This window comes from Apodemus sylvaticus, chromosome 7, assembly GCF_947179515.1.
Source record: "Apodemus sylvaticus chromosome 7, mApoSyl1.1, whole genome shotgun sequence".
NCBI classification, from domain to species: domain Eukaryota; kingdom Metazoa; phylum Chordata; class Mammalia; order Rodentia; family Muridae; genus Apodemus; species Apodemus sylvaticus.
Genome location: NC_067478.1, coordinates 78094948 through 78116920, shown reverse-complemented (window position 1 = coordinate 78116920; position 21973 = coordinate 78094948). Strand labels below are relative to the sequence as shown.

The following is a 21973-nucleotide window of genomic DNA, read 5'->3' as shown; positions in this document are numbered from 1 at the left end:
ACCAGAAAGCCACTTTGCTTTCTGTAGGACCATATTGGGAGATAGGAGTGATTTAGGGGAGTTCAGCCTTTGGTGGACAGAAAGATGACTTCTGTAGCAAAGAATGGTCCTATTCTCCCTACAATGGTTTTCATAAGCAACCTAAGTGTACGCCCCCCTTTACACTCGTACAGTAGTTGTGTTTACATGTGTGTTCTCAAAAACATTTACACAGTAGCTCCATTCTCCTATCAAAAATCTATTAAGTAGAAAGCTGAGAGTTCTTTGCCCTTTTCAGTACACTATGGTATTGTAAAACATAGCAGAAACCACATCTCGATTACAGCCTTCTGAATTTTGATCCTAGTTTACTTCTGTTTCCCTGTTTATCTAGCTTTTCAGCAGAGCAGTCAGAAAAGCAGAGAGGGGGCCTAAGAGATGGATCAGTCTTTATGTAGTGCATATATATACAAACATGCATGGAAAACACCCACAACACATAAAATGCAAATAAATAAATCTTTTAGAAACGAAGCAGTGATGCTTCCACAGCCGTGACACACTGCAGTTCTAAGGAGGCCTGAGATGAAGCAGGAATTGGAAAGGATGTCGCAGCTCCAGCTGACAATATAGCAGAATCTATGCAGCTGCAGGACCCCAGCACCAATGGGTGGGAACTGGCAACCCTTTCCTGTGCTCTGGTTAGAATCTCTCACACCAACCATTCCTTCTAGAATGTCACCCCAGCAAAGCAACTGTTGTGGTGGTAGGACACTGCAGTGGTACCTGATGTTCTGCTTGAAATGCTGCATTTCCTTGGTGTCTGTGTGGCCATTGGCAAGTCATTTTATTCATTATATTTCTTGATGGTATTAATAAGTGCCTTGACAGTTTTGTGATGGTTTTTCAAGGCAAATATGTATGAAAATGTGCAGTTATACTTGACTTAATGTCAGCTTAAATAACTTATTTCTAATATTTCAAGATCTGTTTCACTTATGAAACTGCCACATTGTTTCAAATAATTATGTCTTCAGTTCTCCCTTTGATACTCTGACTTTGGTCCATATTGGGGCTTTGTTAGCATATGCAATTAGCTGAGTGTAGTGGCTTAGTTACAGTAATGACCCCAATACTTCCCACCTCCCAGGACACATATCCTCTATTATGCTAATAGAGTTCTCTTTACTAAAAAGGTAGAATGTTTCCCTATGCCACAAGAGTTGATTAATCAGTGGAATAAAGCAGGACTTTGAGCCCACAGCAGAAAACCCCTTCCCTGTTCCACTTATTCTCTTCCATCATCTGAGTCTCTGAGAGGAGCATGCCTCAGACATCCCGCTGGTCCATGAATGTCCCCAAGAGGGTGGTATGTGATGCAGAGCTGCCTCAGTCCATTGACAGAGTGCTTCAAGTGGCCTGCAATCACATCAGTCAGAGCCTGAGCTGACCTTTGCATGAGCTCTAAAGAGTGCTTTAGAACTCTTTGTTAAGAGGTTCTGTTGTAGTAATAACTACCTGTTATTCCTGGCAACTCAGGCATGTGTCACTGGGGGAGTGCTAGTTGACAAGAAAACTCATAATGTGTACTTTTTCTTGGTAAAATTTCTTTGGCCCAAGATTCATTCCTCAGTTTGATGAGCTCAAAGTTAATTAAGAAACCAGTTAAAATGCATATTTTGCATTTTGGAATATCCACACATATGTAATGAGATATTTTGGTGATAGGACCCAGTTTCAAACCCAGAATTGTTTCCTATACATCTTATAACACAGTTTGAAAGTAATGTTCTGTAATATAATTTCTGTGCTTTGTATGTGTGGTACATGTACGCATGTACATGTGTGTGTACTTATGCATGATATATGGAGGCCAGATGCTGACATTGGGTGTCTTCCTCCACTTCTTAATTTGCACATATTTTACTCTCCATAATAGTTTTTGAGACTATGTCTCTGCTGAATTTGGAGCTCACCAATTGCCTAGATCAGTGGGCTAGTGAGAGCCATGTCACTTCTACATATGCTCCAGTCTCTGCCTCCAAGTCTGGGATTGCGGGTGCTAACACTGTGTTTTATGGAGATGCTAGAGATTCAAATATAGGTTCTCATGCTTATGTGAGAAGCACTCATGGCCATGGACCCATCTCCTCAGCACTGTTTACAATACTTTTAGTGTGTCTGCATTTATTCAGGTTCACTGAAGAAACATTTTCTACTTGTGATGGCATGCCAGTACTCAAAACACTTTGGACTTTGGATACTCTACTACTTTCTGATTTTAGGTTTTGGATGATGGCTGCTGTGATGGTTTGAATAGTCTCGGCCCAGGAAATGGCACTATTAGAAGGTGTGGTCCTGTTGGAGAAAGTGTGTCACTGTGGGTGTGGGCTTTAAGACCTTCATCCTAGCTGCCTGGAAGCTAGTATTCTGCTAGCAGCCTTCAGATGAAGATGTAGAACTCGTAGCTCCCCCTGCACCAGGCCTGCCTGGATGCTGCCATGTTCCTTCATGATAATGGACTGACCTCTGAACCTGTAAGACAGCCCCAGTTAAACGTTGTTCTTTATAAGAGTTGCCTTTGGGGTTGGAGAGATGGCTCAGCAATTAGAAGCACTGACTGCTCTTCCAGAGGTCCTGAGTTCAATTCCCAGCAACCACATGGTGGCTCACAACCATCTGTAATGGGATCTGATTCCCACTTCTGGTGTGTCTGAATAAAGTGAATGAATTCACATATATAAAATAAATCTTAAAAAAATTTTTTTCAAATAAAAAAAAACTAGTTACCTTGGCCTTGGTGTCTGTTCACAGTAGTAAAACCCTAACTAAGACAGCTGTTTAATTTGTAATATGTTTACACAGAGGATTATAGGCCTAGGGTGAACTGGTGGTTGGCCTGAAGAGCATTTTTTCTTCCTCTTGGCAATGAAAGAATCCCCAATGAGTGTAGAATCAGAGAAAAAAGAATTAGTTATATGATTTAAAACTTCAGGCTTGGACAGCCTGCCGTCAGTCTTTGTGATAGCCACCTGTGTGAGAAATACTTCACTGTGACAGGATACACAGGATGCTTTCTATTCCTAATGTGTAGAAGGAACAAATCCTTAACTGTCTGCTCTCCAGTATATGCCAGAGGAGGGTTGTCAGTAGGATTGTGTAGCTGTGTATAAAACAGCCAGCTAAACCCATTTTTCATAGACCCAGTAGCAACTCAGCTCTAGCTTCAGACCTGTTCTATAAATGAGGTATGCCAAACTTTGGAAAAGGGTATTTTTAAGAGAAGGCTTTAAGTTTTTAAAAATGCTTTTTCATCCTTGCTTTATTATTTTTGCTGATAGTACCCAAATCAGGGATCATTTAGAATAATAGAACCCCTTATTCTTGTTTATTGAATGAATATTCATAATGCAAATAAAATATATACATTGTGGAAACACCCTTCAAGTGAAACAAAAACCAAGAGTTTGGATTGATTAAGATAAGAAAGACATTTATGGTATGATGCCAAACATAATAGTTTGAAATAAATAAAATAGACACACATGTTCAATAACTGACAAAACCCACCTGTCTGAATTATGACATTTTATTTTAGTCTATTTTAACATGAGTGTTCAGTAATTGGCAAATTCCTGGAAATTGGCACATCTTTTACCTACTGATCCTGATGTAAGCATAACTTGCTTTTAGGGTGAACACATGTCAGTCACTCGCTACTATATGTCAATCAAATCATTCCAAGGCTTTGACTTCTTCTTGGTCCCTTAGGTCTGACTCTGATAAAACTTCCCTGTAGGCAACAAAAAGAATCAGTTTCTAGATCCACAATAAAATGTGGTCATCATAGTCACAACATAGCAGGGATAGGACTTTTGAATTTCTCCAGTAGGTACATTGTGGATTATAAATGTGTATTAAGACTTGTGACCAAGTCTAAGACCCGTGGGAGAGATGTGGTCATTACACTGGGAGTGTGATGTCATGGGCAGGAACCATTGCCTCTTACTGAGGGATCATACTCCTAAGAGTTCATCATCAATGACCACTAATTACTATTTCCCTTTACCCAGTCTTCTTTGAAAGTGAAACTATCACCAGGGTGATACGCACATCGCTGTTAAAATGACATTATGAGTTTTCTTTCTGCTAGGAAGGACACATCCTGAGAAGGTCTATTGAGTGAGAGATTTTAAGACTATCACTGTGTGTAGGAGTTTGGGGCAGAATGGATGAGATGGAGAGAAAAGTATTTACAAAATTTAAGAAATGTTTGTATAATGGACAGCATAGGACCATTAATTTCCAAATTAGCTAATACTTAATTATATGGTATTCCAGATATTTTAAAAAACAAATATATTCTGATTCCCAATATCCACTTAAATTGGGTAATCCAATTTCTCATGGAGCTTGCAATATATTAACAGGCACCATGTGTGATTATCAGGAGGATGGTACACATAGGATTTTTACCTTCAGAGGGAGAGTTCTCTGTGGAACGGAGAGAAACTCGGGTTTCAGGATAATAAGAATATATTATGAAAAAATTAAGTGAGGATTTAAATTTTAAAATTATCTTCTTAACCCTGACTCTGAACCATAGAAATGAAATAATCTACCCAAAAGATAGCTAGTTCTATGATAACAGGGCTATTAACATTCACTTTTAGAGAGAGGAGAAGATCGTAAGACCCTTCAGACACCTTTATAAAAACATTTCTGGGATTCTATGGAATACTTCCTCAGACCCAAATGTTAAAATCAATAAGAAGAATAAAACTTGTTTGGAAAGCCAGGCATGGTTTGTACACCTTTAATCTCAGCACTCAGGCAGAGGCAGAGAGGCAGAGAGGCAGAGAGGCAGAGAGGCAGAGAGGCAGAGAGGCAGAGAGGCAGAGAGGCAGAGAGGCAGAGAGGCAGAGAGGCAGAGAGGCAGAGAGGCAGAGAGGCAGAGAGGCAGAGAGGCAGAGAGGCAGACACAGAGGCAGGCAGATCTCTGAGTTTGAGGTCAGCTAGGTCTACAGAGCAAGTTCCAGGACTACACAGAAACCGTCTCGAAAACAAATAACAAAAAGCTGATTTGGGATGGGGCTTAATTTCATTGGTATAGTTGCTTCTAAATCACCCCTGCTCTAGTAAATGATCCCACTAAACTCATTTATTCACTAAAAAGTTATCTGTGTAAGCTGTAAAATATTGAATATCAACAAGCATAGTAACACAATATTCAGTAAAAGTGCACGCGAGGCCTGAGGTGCCCAGACATGTCTATGCTATTCAAGTAGCAGTCTTTATCCACCATCTGGGTCAGTTAGAGAATCTTCCCTCTAGGCTTTCTTCCTCCACTTACAGGAAGTAAGTCCAGTCATCTCACTCAAGTCAAGAAACTAAGTTTTGGGGCATTGTGTAGAAAATGTAGCCAGGTAATTGATTTTTAAAAACCTATGTAGACATAATCACTCTTCTTTGAGGATATTTGCTGACATTAAAAGAGTCAGCCTCAGTATCAATGAAGTCAAAATTTTATTGCTTCTGCAATTTTTCTTCTCTGAATATAGCAAGAGAAGACTTTTAAGGGCCCTGTTAGGTTTCCATAGATTCTTCTAGAATATATTCCTGGTCCCATTCTAACATTATTCCGCCACTGACAGGCTAATATGGCACATTACTGCTGTGATTAGAGCAGGTCATCTGTAAGACTTAGGAATGGACTAAAGGCGGTGAGGGTGGGGGATGGGGTGATCCTGGGAAGGTGGAGCTGGGAGGGAGTGAAGGCAGGTGAGAATGCCCCTTGCCTGGGGGAGAGACAGCGAAAACACACCGAGGCTCCTGGTACCCACACAGGAGTGCACATCTCATAGATGTGCCTGAGGATAGACAGTAAGAACTATGTTTATTTAAGGCAAGAAAACACTAACACAGTGATGTGAAGTTTTAGAAGATTTGTTGGTAGGAGACAAACAAAAAGTTCTTTTTAAAAACACTAAGTAAAAAGATGAGGACATTTTTGGAAGTAAACTTACTTTGATTTGGGCACTTTGGCCTTAGGTTTATAAGGCAATGAAATCAGTTCTTTCTAGAAAAAAATTAAAAAAAAAGGTAAATGTTTACTTCTGAAATTTATTAATTTGAAAACAGCCTAAGAGCCAGGTGGTGGTGGCGCATGCCTTTGATCCCAGCACTTGGGAGGCAGAGGCAGAGGCAGGTGGATTTCTGAGTTAGAGGCCAGTCTGGTCTACAGAGTGAGTTTCAGGACAGCCAGGGCTACACAGAGAAACCCTGTCTCAAAAAAAAAAAAAAAAAAAAAAAAAAAAAACTAAACCAAACAAAACCAAACAAAACAAAACCAAACAAAACCAAACAAAGCCAAACAAAACAAAACAAAAACCAGCCTAAGGTAAAAATCATCAGAGTCTAGAAAGACCAACTTCTTATATCTGAAAATTTTTCTGTCAGAAGTGTTCAGAATGGAATTTGACGCTTATTCTGGAATGCATATTTGAACATCCAAATGTTTCTAGTGAGTTATGTTTTATAAAGGTTTTAGTCACTTGATTCTTATTATTTATGGTCTACAAAGACCAACCATTGAAAAACCATTAGCAATGAAGTAGCCCATGTTAACAGCCTACAACTTTGTGCTATGTGAATAACAGAGTCCCTGACAGTTATGCCTTCTCTCTTCTGGAGATGCCTCTGGCTTATGGCTTGTCTAGTTACTTAGTTTCCACATTTTCCCAGTCTTCAATGCATAGAAGACTCAAGGCATGAGAGTATCGATTTAAAGGGCCAGTCTGCCAAGACCCTGAACATTGGCTACAGACTATCCATGCCATCAGACAGCTGTCCAGAGCTCTGCCATCATTCTTACCGCAATCCTTTCTTCTCTTTGTTTCCTTAAAAGTTGGAGAATCTCATCTCTCTTTTTGGCCTATTTAAAGAAAAAGAAAAAGTGACCCTTTTGGCTTAACAATGAACCCTGTCTCTGTGGAAGGTGAAATTTCCCCTTTTCTTTTGGTATTAGCAGGATGTATGTTTTCCAAAATAGGTCTATAAATAATAATTTGATTTTGATTTGAAGTGTATAGATTTTATTTATACATAGTAACCAACTTCTATTTAGATCTTACCATATGAACTATCTATCCTAAGAGCTTTAAAACTTTTATGATTTTAACAATTCAGGAACCATTTCCACTCGTTTTGACAGAAGGGAAAACTAAAGCAGAGTAAACAGTTTACCTAAGCTGTCCAGTGGCAAATTGAATTTGACCCAGATCTTTGAAGACAAAATCTGAGCTATTGACCACCAAAGGTAATCGGCACTAAATGGCAGTTAGATATGGTCAGGAAACCAGAGATTGGTTGGGTGCACAGTCCAAGACTACTTGCACTCGAGAACTAAGGTTTTTCCGGTACCTCTCCGTTTACTGTCCTAGGTATCAGATTTGTATACTAGATAAGTTTTCATAAGCATAAAACCTACTTTAGCACAGGGATGAAGATACATATAATTATAGACCAGACAAACGCAGGAAAAGAACATTGCTTAGAATGAGACTAGAAGAAAGACAAAGTGAGAATAAAACACTCGCATTGTACTTGGGCACACGTTGCTTGCTTGCTTTGAAGCAACACTTTGTCTTGCAGTTCTGGAGGTTAGCTGTCCAGATCCAAGGAGACTGCAAGGCCCTGCTTCCTCAGAATTTGGTTTCTGAGCCTCTCTGTAGGGTCTGGTGGTCAGCTGACCATCTATGCTATTCCTTCGCTAACAGAACTATGTACTGTCTCTGCCTTTGTGGCATTCTGCCTTGTGGATCTGTTTTCACTTCAAAAAATCCCTTGTCTACCATGTTCATTTTAAAGTTTTTATTAGCATATATTATGTATAATGTGGTTCCTTTGATATTTTCATATGTGTATATAATGAATTTTGCTTGCGTTCACCCTTTTCTATACCTTCTGGTCTTCCTTTTCTCAGCTAGTCAGGGTAACCCTCTGATAACATCAGTTATAATAGATTAGGGCCACCCTATTCCAGTGTGATTCCATCTTAACTAATTTTATCCATATTAACTGGATTTCCAAGTCAGATACCATTCTGAAGTACTGAGGGTTAAGGATTTTTTTTTTAAAATATGTGCATTTAAACTCATGGTAAGCGCCTATGCTGTCACATTGCTGTGTTAGTGGCTGAACAAGCCACAGTTTGGAAAGAGACTGTGGGCTTATGGAGAAAATCTCAAGTGAATAGTTTCCAGCACACCACGATGGGTTTAGTAGAACATGCAAGAACAGAACTGAGATCTAGGGTATATGTGGGGACAGGGTTTCAGAGGTTTAGAGAGGAAGCAGGGAGTACAAAACCATCTGAGCTGCACATTGCTAATTCCAGGATTATTCTCCAGTCTCTGTGACTCAGTGGAAGAAGCTAGTCACATCAGGAGCCCTGAGACACAGAGGAGAAGAGGGCCCATGATTGGCAGCTGTTATCAGCAGCTGGGCCAGGCCCACTGGGTACTTTTGATTTGCACTAAATTGTATGAATTTTAACCTTTTGCCTATTATTTTAAAACTCCTCTTGAGACAGAGCCTCACTCTGTAGCCCTGGTCAGCCTGGAGCTCTCTATGTGAAGTAGGTTGGTCTGGAACTCATGTTTACCTGTGTTTCAAAAAAAATAACCCATCCAAAATATGGTTGAAAATGAGCTACTCATGAGGTAAACTGCAAGGCTCTCTTCTCACCACTGGAAGTTATAGGCGTGCAACATCATCCCTAACCCAATTTCCCCTTATGAACTTACAAAGTTTTAATGTTTTGGAAGATTTGTACTTTATATCTAGCATCTACCATCATCTATGTCACAGTGAAATGTACGGAAACACGCGCATTTGAAAACTAAGCATGCTTTCATATTTCCTGTTAACTTTTATAGGTTGGATAAGAAGCGTCTGTCGGGACAGTCCTGGCTGCATACCATGTTGCACCTTAGTCTGTGCTCGTCCCTGCCCCACTTTCTTAGTTGCTGCGAATCTCTTTTAGAACCTTACCACCTTTCTTCCCTTAGTGCTCAGGAATGGCTACAAGGTAATTCTTCATGAATGTCTATTGACTTGTATTGCTCAAGTCATGATGTACGTGGATGGAACCATTGTGCTATGTGACACACAAGTACCAGCCATGTATAGACCCCTAAGTTTTAGAAAATGAAAGTAAAATAGTGGGTAAATTTAGTTGTAAAATCGTTCTCCAAGCAAAACTGTATAATTATTTTCTGTGTAACCCTGGGGACATGAGAGGAAAGTTGAATTGTCACTTGCTTCTAGTATGAAAAGATGACTAGAAATAAGATTTAAAAACAACAGGACAAAAATATATTCACTTTTTTCTCGGACTTTGGTTCCTTTTATCAGAATAGATTTTAGTAACTAATTAGTTTTATAATGTACAGCCCCAGACACAAAGATTTCAAATGAGATTTGATTTCTGCTTCCTGAACATGTTTCCTGGGAATGAATAACAAAACTACTGTAAACAACTGTGTCCTCCGAACAAAATGTTGTGACCTATTCTAAGAAATCTCTTCCAGGAAAGCTAAATGCTGTCCAGTGGTAAGAAGAGAGCCTTGCAATTTGCCTCATGAGTAGCTCATTTTCAACCATATTTTGGATGGGTTATTTTTTGAAAGTTCATATTTATAAAAACATTATGATAATGTAATTAACCCCTAAAACAATATTCTAAGGGGATCATAATAAACATTTTAAACATTAATTTTTGGTAATCACATATATGTTTATATTTTTGCTATTCCTGAAATAATAGGAGATAAAACTTGATTACATGAAGTTAAAATATGATGATAATATATAAATTCGGTGTGCACTGGGTGCTTAATAGATTTTTGTATCTCTCTGGCATTAAAGCATTTAGTTCTCTCTTCTTCTCAAAGCCAGACAATTTAAGTGGCCACATGGGTTGATGAGGTTAGATGCGTTTGGGCTTGAATCCCAAGTTTGCACTGAGATTAATGGCAGGCAGTGTCTTAACTATGGCTTCCAGCTCCTTCTCTCCTCCCTCCAGCTGTAATCACCAATGCAGACCAGAGGTTTGTTGCCTTGGATACATCAAAGGAACACTTTCCTGAATCTTATTTCTCTTCTATGAGGAAAGTTGTGAAAGCTGGGGATGATAAAAATGTTTAATATAATGAACGGCAAATGCTGGGGACTTAGTAAGTTATAGCTATTAAACATCATTATTATGAGTAAAAAAGGGTTGTTTTTTTTTAATCCTCTCAAAATGTAAAGAATGGGAGGGGAGAGTGCTTGAGGCACATTTTCAGAGTCACTTCTAGGCGTCAGGGTAGATGACAGTTTAGTCTCACAACACTCGTTATTCCTTACACAGAAAAGTAGACATCCTTGCTTGGGGTCACTAAGCCAAGTAGTGACTGCCAAAGCTCAGGATCTGAACTTGTTTCTAGTTCTAGTTGACTCCATGCTTCTGCTGCTTCAAGCAGGTGCTAGAGCTTTTTGAAAGAGGGCTGGGGTCACATGGGAGGGGGATACTATTCAGTCTTCATTTCAGTAAGGAAGAATCAGCGTCAACTGTTGTGGAGAGGATCATTTCTGTTATCACAGAGACATTTATGCTGTGCTGTGTGTGGTGGGCCTAGACACCAGGGCTATCTAATCCAGTCTGCAGTCATCCTTGGTCAAAATTAATTTCTTTACACATGGTACTTGCAAAAGCATGATTAAATGGTAAAGATGTCATGTAAAAGTTACAGTGGTACTTACAAACTGCAAGCTTTTTAAGATCATGGTTAATATAGGTGAGCTATTTGTGATAGGGTTTTGATTATATTAACTAAAACTGGAAAATTTAGAATGTTATGTAAGCAGAATCAATGTTCTATGGTTTTAGAGAGAGTAAGAATATTTTATGATCTTCATTTTCTTAAGGTACCATCATTTAATGTTTAATTCTGTGTCTGTGGTTAGGATTTAACCAGGGAATTTTACTTCTTGTCTTCACAGATTCTTAATGCTTCTTAGACCAAATTTTACATGCTACATGTATGTTACAAATGCAATCTTAAGGAAGGTAAGTGTGATTGGCTTAAGGCAAAATTATGACTAAAAGAAAGAGCCTTCTTAGCTGGCTTGATTTCAGAAGGCAGTATGCTCCTCTCAGCTTCAGCCATGAACTTGTCATTCTCTGTGCCTGCCGACTGGAACGTGCCACCTAGACGCTGTGTGTGGCACAGTGTGAATTTATATTCACTATCATAATAAGATGCAGAACTGTTGGCTCTCAAACAATCTACTGTGTCTTTAAAAGACCAGCTGAATAGTCAGTGAAGAGTCTTTCTCTAGAAGCAAGCTGAGTTTTGGAAACAGAACTAACTGCAGTAATCTATGGGAATGGATGGATCGTGATAGAGGGTTATTAATCAGAGGAAGCAAGAATGCTGACTTGCACGGAAAAGATGCAGAGCTCAGACCGTTCCATACTTCTTGGAAATTGCTTGATCTTGGCTCAGTTTCCCCGCCCTGGCATATGTAAGCTTCATTTTAAAAATAGCAATTTATTAAAATGAAGAACCTTACCAGTCATTTCATAAGAGAGAATCAATACAAAAAACTTAAATATACCTAAAATATAGACTTGAAAAAGAAATGTAGATTTCATTTAAGTATGATTTTTCTTTCTTTTTTTTTTTTTTGTTGGTGAGAAAAATATTTTTATTGGCTCTGGTACATATTTATTTTTAGTTACGTATATATGAATAGAAAATCAATAATAATTGTCTGAAGAATATAGTTCTTATTTTAAAACTTTCACTCACAGACAGTTGTGGTGGCTCATGACTGTCATCATTACTAAGGGGGCTGAGGCAGGAGGATTGCTGTAAGTTCCAGGCCATCTTGTGCCACAGAGTAGGACTGTGTCTCATGTCCCTCCCTGACCCAAAAATCACTCTCTCTCTCTCTCTCTCTCTCTCTCTCTCTCTCTCTCTCTCTCTCTCTCACACACACACACACACACACACACACACACACACACGAGTGAAGGGCAAATATGGTTGTGTTTTTTTTAAAAAAAGACTGCTTTAATGTCACTTCTCTATCTCTGCTTTAATATCACATTTCTCTCTCTCTCTCTCTCTCTCTCTCTCTCTCTCTCTCTCTCTCTCTCTCTCTTATTAGACTGAAAGTTTCATGCAAGGGCTAAATTTGTCTCTTTACAGAGTATTTTGTGTTGTAAATTTCTACTTGTAGTACCTAGCACAATGCCTGACACAAGTAATATGTTTTGAATAAATCTTGAACGATTCCCCAAAGCAGAGTTTCCTAACCTTCCATCTCATTGCTTGTTTTAGTTTTTACAGCTTTGCCTGGCCCTTCTTGAACTTGGAATTGGCTATTGGCTTTGATCTCTAATTTGCTTAATCTCATAAGCCAACAGCATTTCAGCTGCTTTTGGACAGCATTCTATAAAGTTTAGTTTAGCCCCATGATCCTTCATTTCAGAGCTGGATCCCAAGTGTCCCAAGTGATGCCAAGACAATGCCCAATTCAAGAGATACAAATATCATTGCCCACACCAACATCTATTGTTGTCTACTAGGCATTTTGCCATTAGAAACCTCAGCAACCCAAGATATAGAAGACATTCTTGCTACAGCCAAGATATATCTTTTATCTTTGGTAGGTTCTTGGAAGTACAAGTGGTTCAAATGGCCACGACACAAGCTGCACTAAGGGGTAACTATGGTAAGGTGATGTGAGGAGGTGTGGTGGGAGGAAGATACCTTTGTAAATTTAAACTATGATTAGACCTATTCTAGGAGTACACTTCATTATTATTATTTGCATTATATATGTTTTAGACAGTCATTGCAAACCATGAGTTAGTGACTAGAAAGCTATTGCTTTTAGGTCCCTGGTAGTCTTTGGTTACAGAATTTCATCTTTGGAACTATACATGTTTTATAAGTGTTTCTGTCTTAAAATATACTGTTGACTTATCGGCATAGAACTTATAGTCAATAGCATGGTAACTCAGGCTTGAGCAAGGCTCATATGATGTGTGCACTTCTACATCAGTCATGACATGGTTGTTTTACACTTAGTGACATTAGTCAACACTTCAGTACATGGAGGCTATTTAAAGTTGTAAAGTTATATATACAGGGACACACACATTCTCTGTATATGTATATATACATACATGTGTATATATGTTTATAGCATGAATGTGTATGACATAATAATGCTTGTGACAGTATGAGTTGAAACATGAAGGTAGAGGATCATAAAGTGCTCAGCAGGAGATGTGCGTGTTTAACAACTCAAAAACTGCTTTGAGCATATCTTCAAATGATTCATTCATTTAAAAATGTCCTTTTGCATCATTTTATGTCCAGTAGTTTTATTTATTTATATTTTATAAGTAGATAGTCAATGTGAGTCCTTACCTAACAGTGTAAAATACTTTCACGTTGTTCTTCTGGTGAAATGCATGGGAGACAAAAATCTTTGAAAAAACAGAAAGAGGCACATTTGCGTGAAAAACCTATATAATACTAGGGATGGATTTTTATGGGGCAAATGCATTCAGATATTTGACTGCACAGCTGTTTCTTTTCCCAAATGTGTTTTCATGGACTCTAGATAGTATAAGAGACTAAGACAACTTTTGTCACCTCCAAATTTTCCCTAATTCTAAATAAATTTAAAAACAATGTGATATTAAAGATAATATGAAATAAGTAGAATGTACTAGTCTTTCATCATTTGCTTCCAAAACACTTGATGGACATGCCATCGATGCAATCTGCTTTTAGTTCCAGTTATGTGCTGGGATGAAACAGGAACAGCAAAATGTGGCTAACTAAATGTTTCATCATTGAGAAGGAATCCAGCACACCCTATTGTCTTCTTTTAATGGTAGAAAAAAATTTCATAAATATTATTTTACATTAGGTCAAGTAACACTACTGCTAGGACCCTTTAGATTTATCTGGGAAGCCCATTCTTATGACTCTGACACATGCAAGGATTTTCTTCTATCAGAATGTCCCAGCAGCAGCTCTAAGGATACATTGTTATCTTTCATTGCCTCTTTGAAGCTGATCTAATGACTTTAAGTGTCATTTTTACTACTATGGAAGTATAGGATGTTAGACAATAATGTTGAACATTTTCCATCTCACATTATGAGGCCTAGGAAACATGAGGCTTCTTTCTAAGGTTCTAAGAGTAATGCCATTATGATATAACAAGCTTCTGGCTCAAGTAAGGATCATATAACGAACTTCTGGGGAGAGTTAGGTATGGTCAGTATTGAGTGCATAGGATGTGTAACTGAAAACCCATTCCTAGTAAAGAGGCTGTCTGGGATGTTGTACTATAGGTGGACACATTTTCCTCTTAAAAGCCGTTGGTTTACATTCTCTCCTGTTAGAACTGCTTTCAGGTAGATGCACATTACCAATGCACCTTCTATGTATGTGCCTTGAAATCTTGTTCTGACCTCTTCCTTACTCTCCTAGCAAATAAATTACTTATAATTCTTTTCATAAAGAGATACTCAGTTAAAGAGTTTTCTTAAGGTGACAAAACTAGAAAGTGAATTAGTTTTATGATTTCAAAGAATTAGCTGACTATTCATTTATTATAATGTTTTAAGACTACTTAGAACTCTCAAAGGAAAAATAATGGTCCAGTACAGTGCTATAAGGTTTCCTTTATGAACACAGTAAGCCATTTAATCTTGACATACCCAATTGTTTTTGATTTCCTGCCATTGATATCCATCATTGAAATAGTAGTTGTGATTAATAGCATTTTGCCCACTAACAAAAAGCATTTATAATGTATACCTGGAAAATATTCTAAAACGGAGAGTAACATTAAAGTTTAAAAACTTGGCCACTGAAAAAAATCAATATCTGTTGGGAAAGAGGGCAGTAAAGCCACTTTCAGAGAGATGGAAGATAAACTTCCAGGTTTCCATTAATATTAAGAACATGGCGGAATACATCTTCAAGAAATTTATAGGGAATGTTTTTCATCCCCTTAAGATAAAGATACCTGGAACATACTTATTGATGTGTATGCTCACAATATGAAATTTTCAGCTAAATAGGTAATGTAAATGTTTTATTAGCAAAATCCCCACCCATCTCTTCTCCCATTCATTTTCTACCATTAAACTACAAATTATAGATGGTGGTAGCAACAGTGCAGAGAGGGTAAGGTAGACTCAGAAAAGCAGCCGTATCCCAAACTAGTTCCTGTTTTAGTATTTAATGGTGTCACATTCTTTCCCCTGGTATTGAGACCAATGCAATAAAAGCAAAACTGACAAGACAGGAGATGTGCCTGTGCATTTGGAAGGATTACTGTCAAAGGATTTCAACCTAGAGAAGTTTCCAGATGAGTCTCTCTGGAAATGACTAAACTTGGTTCACTGCACAGCTGGTGGCATGGCTGTGAGCACAGCTGTGGCCCTGTGTCCTCCAGTACCCCAAACAAGAATAACAAAATAGACCAATGCCAACAGCAGTAGCCAACAGCACTGCATATGCAGTCATCCAGCCAGTAATTAGGTTAATTATGCAGATTAAATGTTCATGGGCTAATGGACACATATCTGAATTTCAATATCAATGGGTTAAGCAAATGAGACATGACTTCTACCTTTTACAAGTGACAATTATGGAGGGTACACTTTATATAGATGATATCACATCTTTATATAGAGGATATCAATTCTATCAAGTGGATATTTTAAAAAATAATTTCTTCTTTACTATTTGATGAAATTAATTATGTTAGAGTTCAAATACATTGCTCAAAGTCACATAAGCAATAAGCAGCTGAGTTAGGCTTTGTATCCAACCTGTGATCTCTAAGGTTACAGTACCATTACGGTACCTACAATCTAGCAGGACAGAGAAGCATGGGTAACTGCCGGAGGTAAATTCAGAGCCTTCGAAGCAGCACTCAAGGAGACCATTTCTAGCTTTGTATTAAACATTGAGAAGGCGGCTGTTCGTCCAGCTAGTTTCTAAGTAACCTCTGAGAAAGCTTTTCAGAAGATGTTATGGGAGCCAGGCCTTGAAGGCAGATGAAGAAGACATGTTAGTGACAAGAAAGTGTACTGCAGACTGAAGAAACAATCTTCAAAACTCAGTGGTTTGGGAAGGGTTCTTCAGTTCTTAAACTTTATTTTGACCTTCAATGGCCTTTTGTTGTTGTTGTTCCTGTTTTTGATACAGGGTCTTACTAAGTAGCTGGGGGCTTTCTATGCAGACTAGGTTGGCCTTGAATTTATAGAGATCTGTCTGCTTCTGCTTCCCAAGTGTAGGTATTAAGGACATGTTCTACCATACCTGGTAGTTTTGTTTTCTGAAATAATGCTCTACTATATAGTTCAGGCTGATTGGCCCTAGCTCCTTCCTCTACCTCCTGCAGTCACCCACGTATCTGAGTCCTGGAGACAAGACTGGAGCTACAAGGAACTGCAGAACACACACAGACACACAGACACACACACACACACACACACACACACACACACACACACACACGGTAGGAATGAGGGGCTCAGATCAGACGGGGTATGCACTCTAGAAGAGGTACAGCAGCAGGAAAACTCAGCTTATTATATAAGGCTGAATGAGGAGGGAGGGTTATTATATAGACCTGAACAAGGAGTCCAGCCTGCTAATCTTGGTAGGGAGGTCTACTTAGGGGAGAAGTCTCAGGCTGTAAACATCCAGGAGGAGGAATCAGTGAGCCATGCTTTCTCAACACTCTGCCAACAAGGGCCAGGAAAAGGCTTTGCTATTCCCATGGGTCTGAAGCACTGAGGTCCTTGGCATGTCTGCTCTCATGTCATACAACTTACTGGGAACTTCATCTGTTCCCCAAAACCTCCTAAATGGTGGGATTAAAGGGCATACTTCTATGCCTGGTTTAATGGGTTCTTGTATTGTCACAGACATATATCCATTATAAGGATACATCATAATCGTTGGCTGACGCCTCCTGACGCATCTAATGAACTACAGGTACTAAGCTGGCTTTCCATAAGTATGTGGAATTGAGTAGTTAAGAAATTAAAGAAGGACACAAGGCATAGAAGCTTGTTCTATGATTAGTTATATCTGGTCTACAATTAGTTATATCTTGTCTATAATGTGACAGTTCTCTGTAAGTCACATCATTCTTACTGTTTTAAAAAAAGCTAATAAAATTGGTTATTAAGTTTGTCTTTAACCTTTATTTCTAACTCCTTCCCAAAATGAAGCACAATGAAAATTGAATTCCAAAAGTACTAAAGCAGTTGAATGACCTGGAAATCACTACAGTTCAGGTTGACCTCAAATAACAAGTTTTTTTTTTTTTTTCTGCATTAGCCTCCCAACTGTTGGGATTATAAGGATGATTCACTGTTTCTGGCTCAAAGGTGTGTGTGTGTGTGTGTGTGTGTGTGTGTATCTGTATGCATGTGTGCATGCTTGTGTATGTGTGTCTGTATGCATGTGTGCATGCTTGTGTGTGTCTGTATGCATGTGTGCATGCTTGTGTGTGTGTGTCTGTATGCATGTGTGCATGCTTGTGTGTGTGTGTCTGTATGCATGTGTGCATGCTTGTGTGTGTGTGTGTGTCTGTATGCATGTGTGCATACTTTTGTGTGTGTGGGGGGGGAGGAGAGGCATGAATTAAATCTACAGCTTCATGCATACTAGGCCAGTAAGTACTCTCACTGAGCTACCATTCCCAGACCTAATGAAAATTAGGCTTAAAGAATCCCTATTAAAGGAACAGAAGGCTAGCCCATTGAGTATAGGCCCTTGCTGCAAAACCTAATGACCTGTGTTTGATCCCAGGCACCTACATGGTAGAAGGAGAGAACCCACTCCCACAAGTTATTATCTGTCTCTAATCTACACACATATACCACAGTGCACGTGCATGAGCACACACACACACACACACACACACACATGAATGTGATTTGAAAAATAAAAAGATAATCTCTGTAGAGAGTGAGGAGATAGCTCAGGGTAAAGGCACTAGCCATCAAAGCCTGACAACCCCTTTGATCCTGGAGCTCATGTTAAAGAGCTCCCATCTGTAATCACAACAAGATGGAGGCAGAGATACAATCTTCTGGAAACTGACCAGCCAGATGGCCTGAATAGCCAGCAGCAGAAAGAAGAAAGACTTTCAACAAGGTTAAAGCTGAGAACTAACTCCTGAAAATTGTCCCGTGGCCTTGACATGTATGCAGTGGGAGATGTGTTGACATGCACTCTCTCACATACAGATATTCTTTTTAAAAACATATAAAATTATTGTATAAATATATAGTATATACTTTATTGGGGATTGTTTGAGACAGGGTCTGGTACATAATATTCTAAAAAGAGAAGTAAATGCTAATTATTTTAATCACTTAATTTGTTTGAAATAATCACCAGTAATTTTCAAAGTGGATTGTTGTGGCCAGAAGAGTCAAGTGAATAAATCTGTAATTTATGTTGAATTCCCAGTATGTCCTTTAGAGTTTGCCAATATGTTCAGTGATTAAACACATTAGGCCAAAATAGTCATTCTATCTCTGCCTTGATGGTTGAGGAACAGTTACTGGAATAGAGGTTATCCATGAACCCAGCAAAAGTGTTGCTATTAATCATGGCATTAACTGCAGAGTTAGAAGTTCTAGTTGTATCATTTGGCTGCCAAAGAGAGCCTTCCGGACACCCATGTGTTTACTATCAGCTTTTAGTCAAAGCTGGGCCAAATGACAGACTTTGGCTTTGGTTCACTTGGTTTTGACCTACTAAGACAATAACTTTACCACTTTAAAAGTATTTTTGTTTGTAGACTATTATGTATTGTTTGAGGCTTTTTTTTTTTTTTTTTTTGAAAAGTGAGTCTGTTGACTTCTGTTTTTGATGTTCCTGTGAGCTTTGGCAGAGATTGAGAATTACCAAAATTTAATAGAATGTAATTTTCTTTCTTTTTTTTTTTTTTAAAAGCATACCCCAGGGCCTTCTATGTGCTAGATAAGAGCCCTATCATTGAGCTATCTCCAGCCCTCTTTATTAAAATTATAAAACAGTATCACCAAGTTTCCTAAGCAGGCCTTGAACTAACTCTACATCTCCACTTAGTCTTGAATGTTTTCGATATTTGTAAATTAAGTATCCTTACTATGTGTTTATTATTTAATTTACATCTGTGTGTGCATGCATGCGTGCCTGTGTACATATGTGTGTGTGTGAGAGAGAGAGAGCAAGAGAGAGAGCGAGAGCGAGAGAGAGAGCGAGAGCGAGAGAGAGAGCAAGAGAGAGAGAGAGAGCAAGAGAGAGAGAGAGAGCAAGAGAGAGAGAGAGAGAGAGAGAAAGAGAGAAGGAGGGAGGAAGGGAGAGAGGGAGGGAGAGAGGTTTGGTGGACAGGGGTATGCATGATGTGATGTGCTAATATGTGCACCCTTTGCATGTAAAGGCCAGAAGAGAACATTGGTTGTCTTGCTTGGTTCCTCTGCCTCTTCCCTTGAGTCAGCACCGTTCATTGAACCTGGAGCTAGGCTGGTGGCCAGCAAACCCCAGCCATCATCCTGTCCCCATCCCCCACACACTGCAGTCTCAGCGGATGCATCTATACCTGGTTTGTTGCTTGTTTGTTTTTAAAGAGTCCTGGAGATTATTTAACACAGGTTCTTGCATAGCAAGCACCCTTCTTAATCACTGACCACTCTCCCAGCACCTAGCCTTAACTTTTTATTCTCTTGCCTCTACTTCTCTACTGGCTGGGAATAAAAGTCTGTGCTACTAGGCTTGGCTTTTAAAAGATGTGTGTGTGTGTGTGTGTGTCCATCCCCTTGGCCCACAGAGGCTAGAAAAAAGAATTAGAACCTCTGAAACTGGAGTTACAGGCAGTAATGAGCCATCTTTTATGGGCACTGGGAACCAAACTTGTCTTCTGAGAACAAGCACTCTTAACAATTGAACCACCTCTCCAGCCCCAAGAATGTCTAAGTTCTTAATTAAAATTCTAATTAAAAAAAAAGAAAGCTTTTCAAGGCTGAGCTAGCTCAAGTGACACATTTTATTTGCATGCTTTTAAAAGTGAAATGTCCTCAACAACAACAAACAATATTTATCAACATGATGTAGAAATGTAATGAGAACCAGGAGAGATGAAACACTGGCTCACCTTCTGGAAATACTTTGCTTTTTCTTCAGATGCCTGAATCTTTTGGGCTTTTGCAAAGATAATCGCATCCTCTAGAGAAAATAAAGTCAAATTTATTCTGAAATAACTCCGTCATAATTATAATTTTAACATGAAATTGGATACGGGTAAATAGAGTAGGAAGGGACACAAGTACAAACTGTCTGGAAACTTTATAATGATCGGTAAATAACTGGATACTGCATTAATTATTCATGATGTCAGGAACCCTCCCATCTCTTTAGATGAAGCAAGTGGAGATAAGAAACAGCCTCTAAAGAGAAAGCGCCTGTGGGACCAGGGATGCTAGAGAGAAAGTGATTGGAAGGTTATCTTCTGGGTGAGTGTGTGGGCACTGAGGCAAGGTGTGGGTATGCACATTAGTTATACCACAGTGGAAGTGTACACGTGTAGGAATTCTAAGATAATATGGTGAGTCGTCGATCTATAAAAGGGCACTAAAACTTGGTACTTACTGTTTTGATCAAAGGGAAAGGGCTTGATAGAACTTTTCTCTAAGAAATACAAATGGAGAGAACATTATTGGAAAAGTTGACATGAACAGTACTTTAATTTTCTATACATATTAATATTTAATAATGACACTTTATACATCCTTGACTGAAGGCTTATTAGTTAGGGAACTCAATTTTATGTAAATGCTTTCCTAATCTAAGCATCATTTCCTTAGATTAACCCATCCTCCTTGCCAAATAAAAGCCATCATTTAAGGGACTCTTAGAATGCATTTTTTTTTTTTTTTAGATTTTCATTTTATTTACATGAGTACATTGTAGCCCTCTTCTACCACCATATGGTTGCTGGGAATTGAACTCAGGATTTCTGGATCAGCAGTCAGTGTTCTTAACCACTGAGCCATCTCTCTCCAGCTCTAGAATGAACTTTTATATGTAACAATGAGATCCTTTACAGTGAAGAATTGCAGCAGTTTCAGAATTGTTTATGTATTTGCATATACCTATTACCGATTGTTTGTACTTCTGTTGCTTTGACAATTAGGCCGGAAAGTTTCCCCTTCCAGGAGGCAGCCTTCCTACTCACCACTCAAAAGGACTTTCGAGTTCCGCGCCACCGGTAGCCTCTGACTGCTGCCTCGGGTCAGCACCAGCTGAGATTCGGTAGTAGGGTACATGGACGCCCCGAGCCAAAACTGCTTAGCCAAGTTGGCATCCTGCTCAGAGCAGCCGGTGAACACCAGTAATCCAGGGGAGCAGATTTCCTGGGATTCCTTCCCACCCCTAGGACAGCTTCTGGGCCCCGTTTCCATGGTGACTCAGGACGCTTCCCTTAGCTCTGGCGCCCCGCCCCCACTGGGGAACCGTCAGGTTGGTAACTGCCACCGCCAGAATGCCAGTGTTTCTTCCGTAGGATCTGGGGTTCCTCGAGGGCTTGTGGCCCATCTGCAGCTTGCTTCTGTCGAGGTCACAGTTTTCGGGGCCAGTCAAGCCTTAAGAGTAAAGGCCACAACTTTGTGGTGTGTACAGTCCTGGAGTGTCTCTTAGATCCTCAGCGTCCCCTCCTCCCCCAAATAGCCCAATGGTGTGAACTTTAAAGAGCGCCTCCCTCTTTTGGACAAGATTGCCAAGGCTCCGCACTCCTCCCTCGGGGGAAGTTCTCAGGTTTGCATTGATACATCTGCATAATGCGCTAGAACTGGGCTGAGAGGTACCCTTGAATACAGCTTTTTGTTATTTAAAACCTCTCA

The 21973-nt window shown here is 39.3% G+C and overlaps 1 protein-coding gene across 1 annotated transcript; it reads right to left on the bottom strand.

The window, feature by feature from the left end:
- Positions 1-16217: 16217 nt before the first annotated feature.
- Positions 16218-21535, bottom strand: Hoatz (HOATZ cilia and flagella associated protein). Its single transcript, XM_052189354.1, has 4 exons — positions 21310-21535; positions 20724-20762; positions 20230-20300; positions 16218-16322 (listed from the first exon to the last, which is right to left on the bottom strand). Exons 1-4 carry the CDS (start codon positions 21533-21535, stop codon positions 16218-16220), a joined length of 441 nt encoding a protein of 146 aa, XP_052045314.1.
- Positions 21536-21973: the final 438 nt, after the last annotated feature.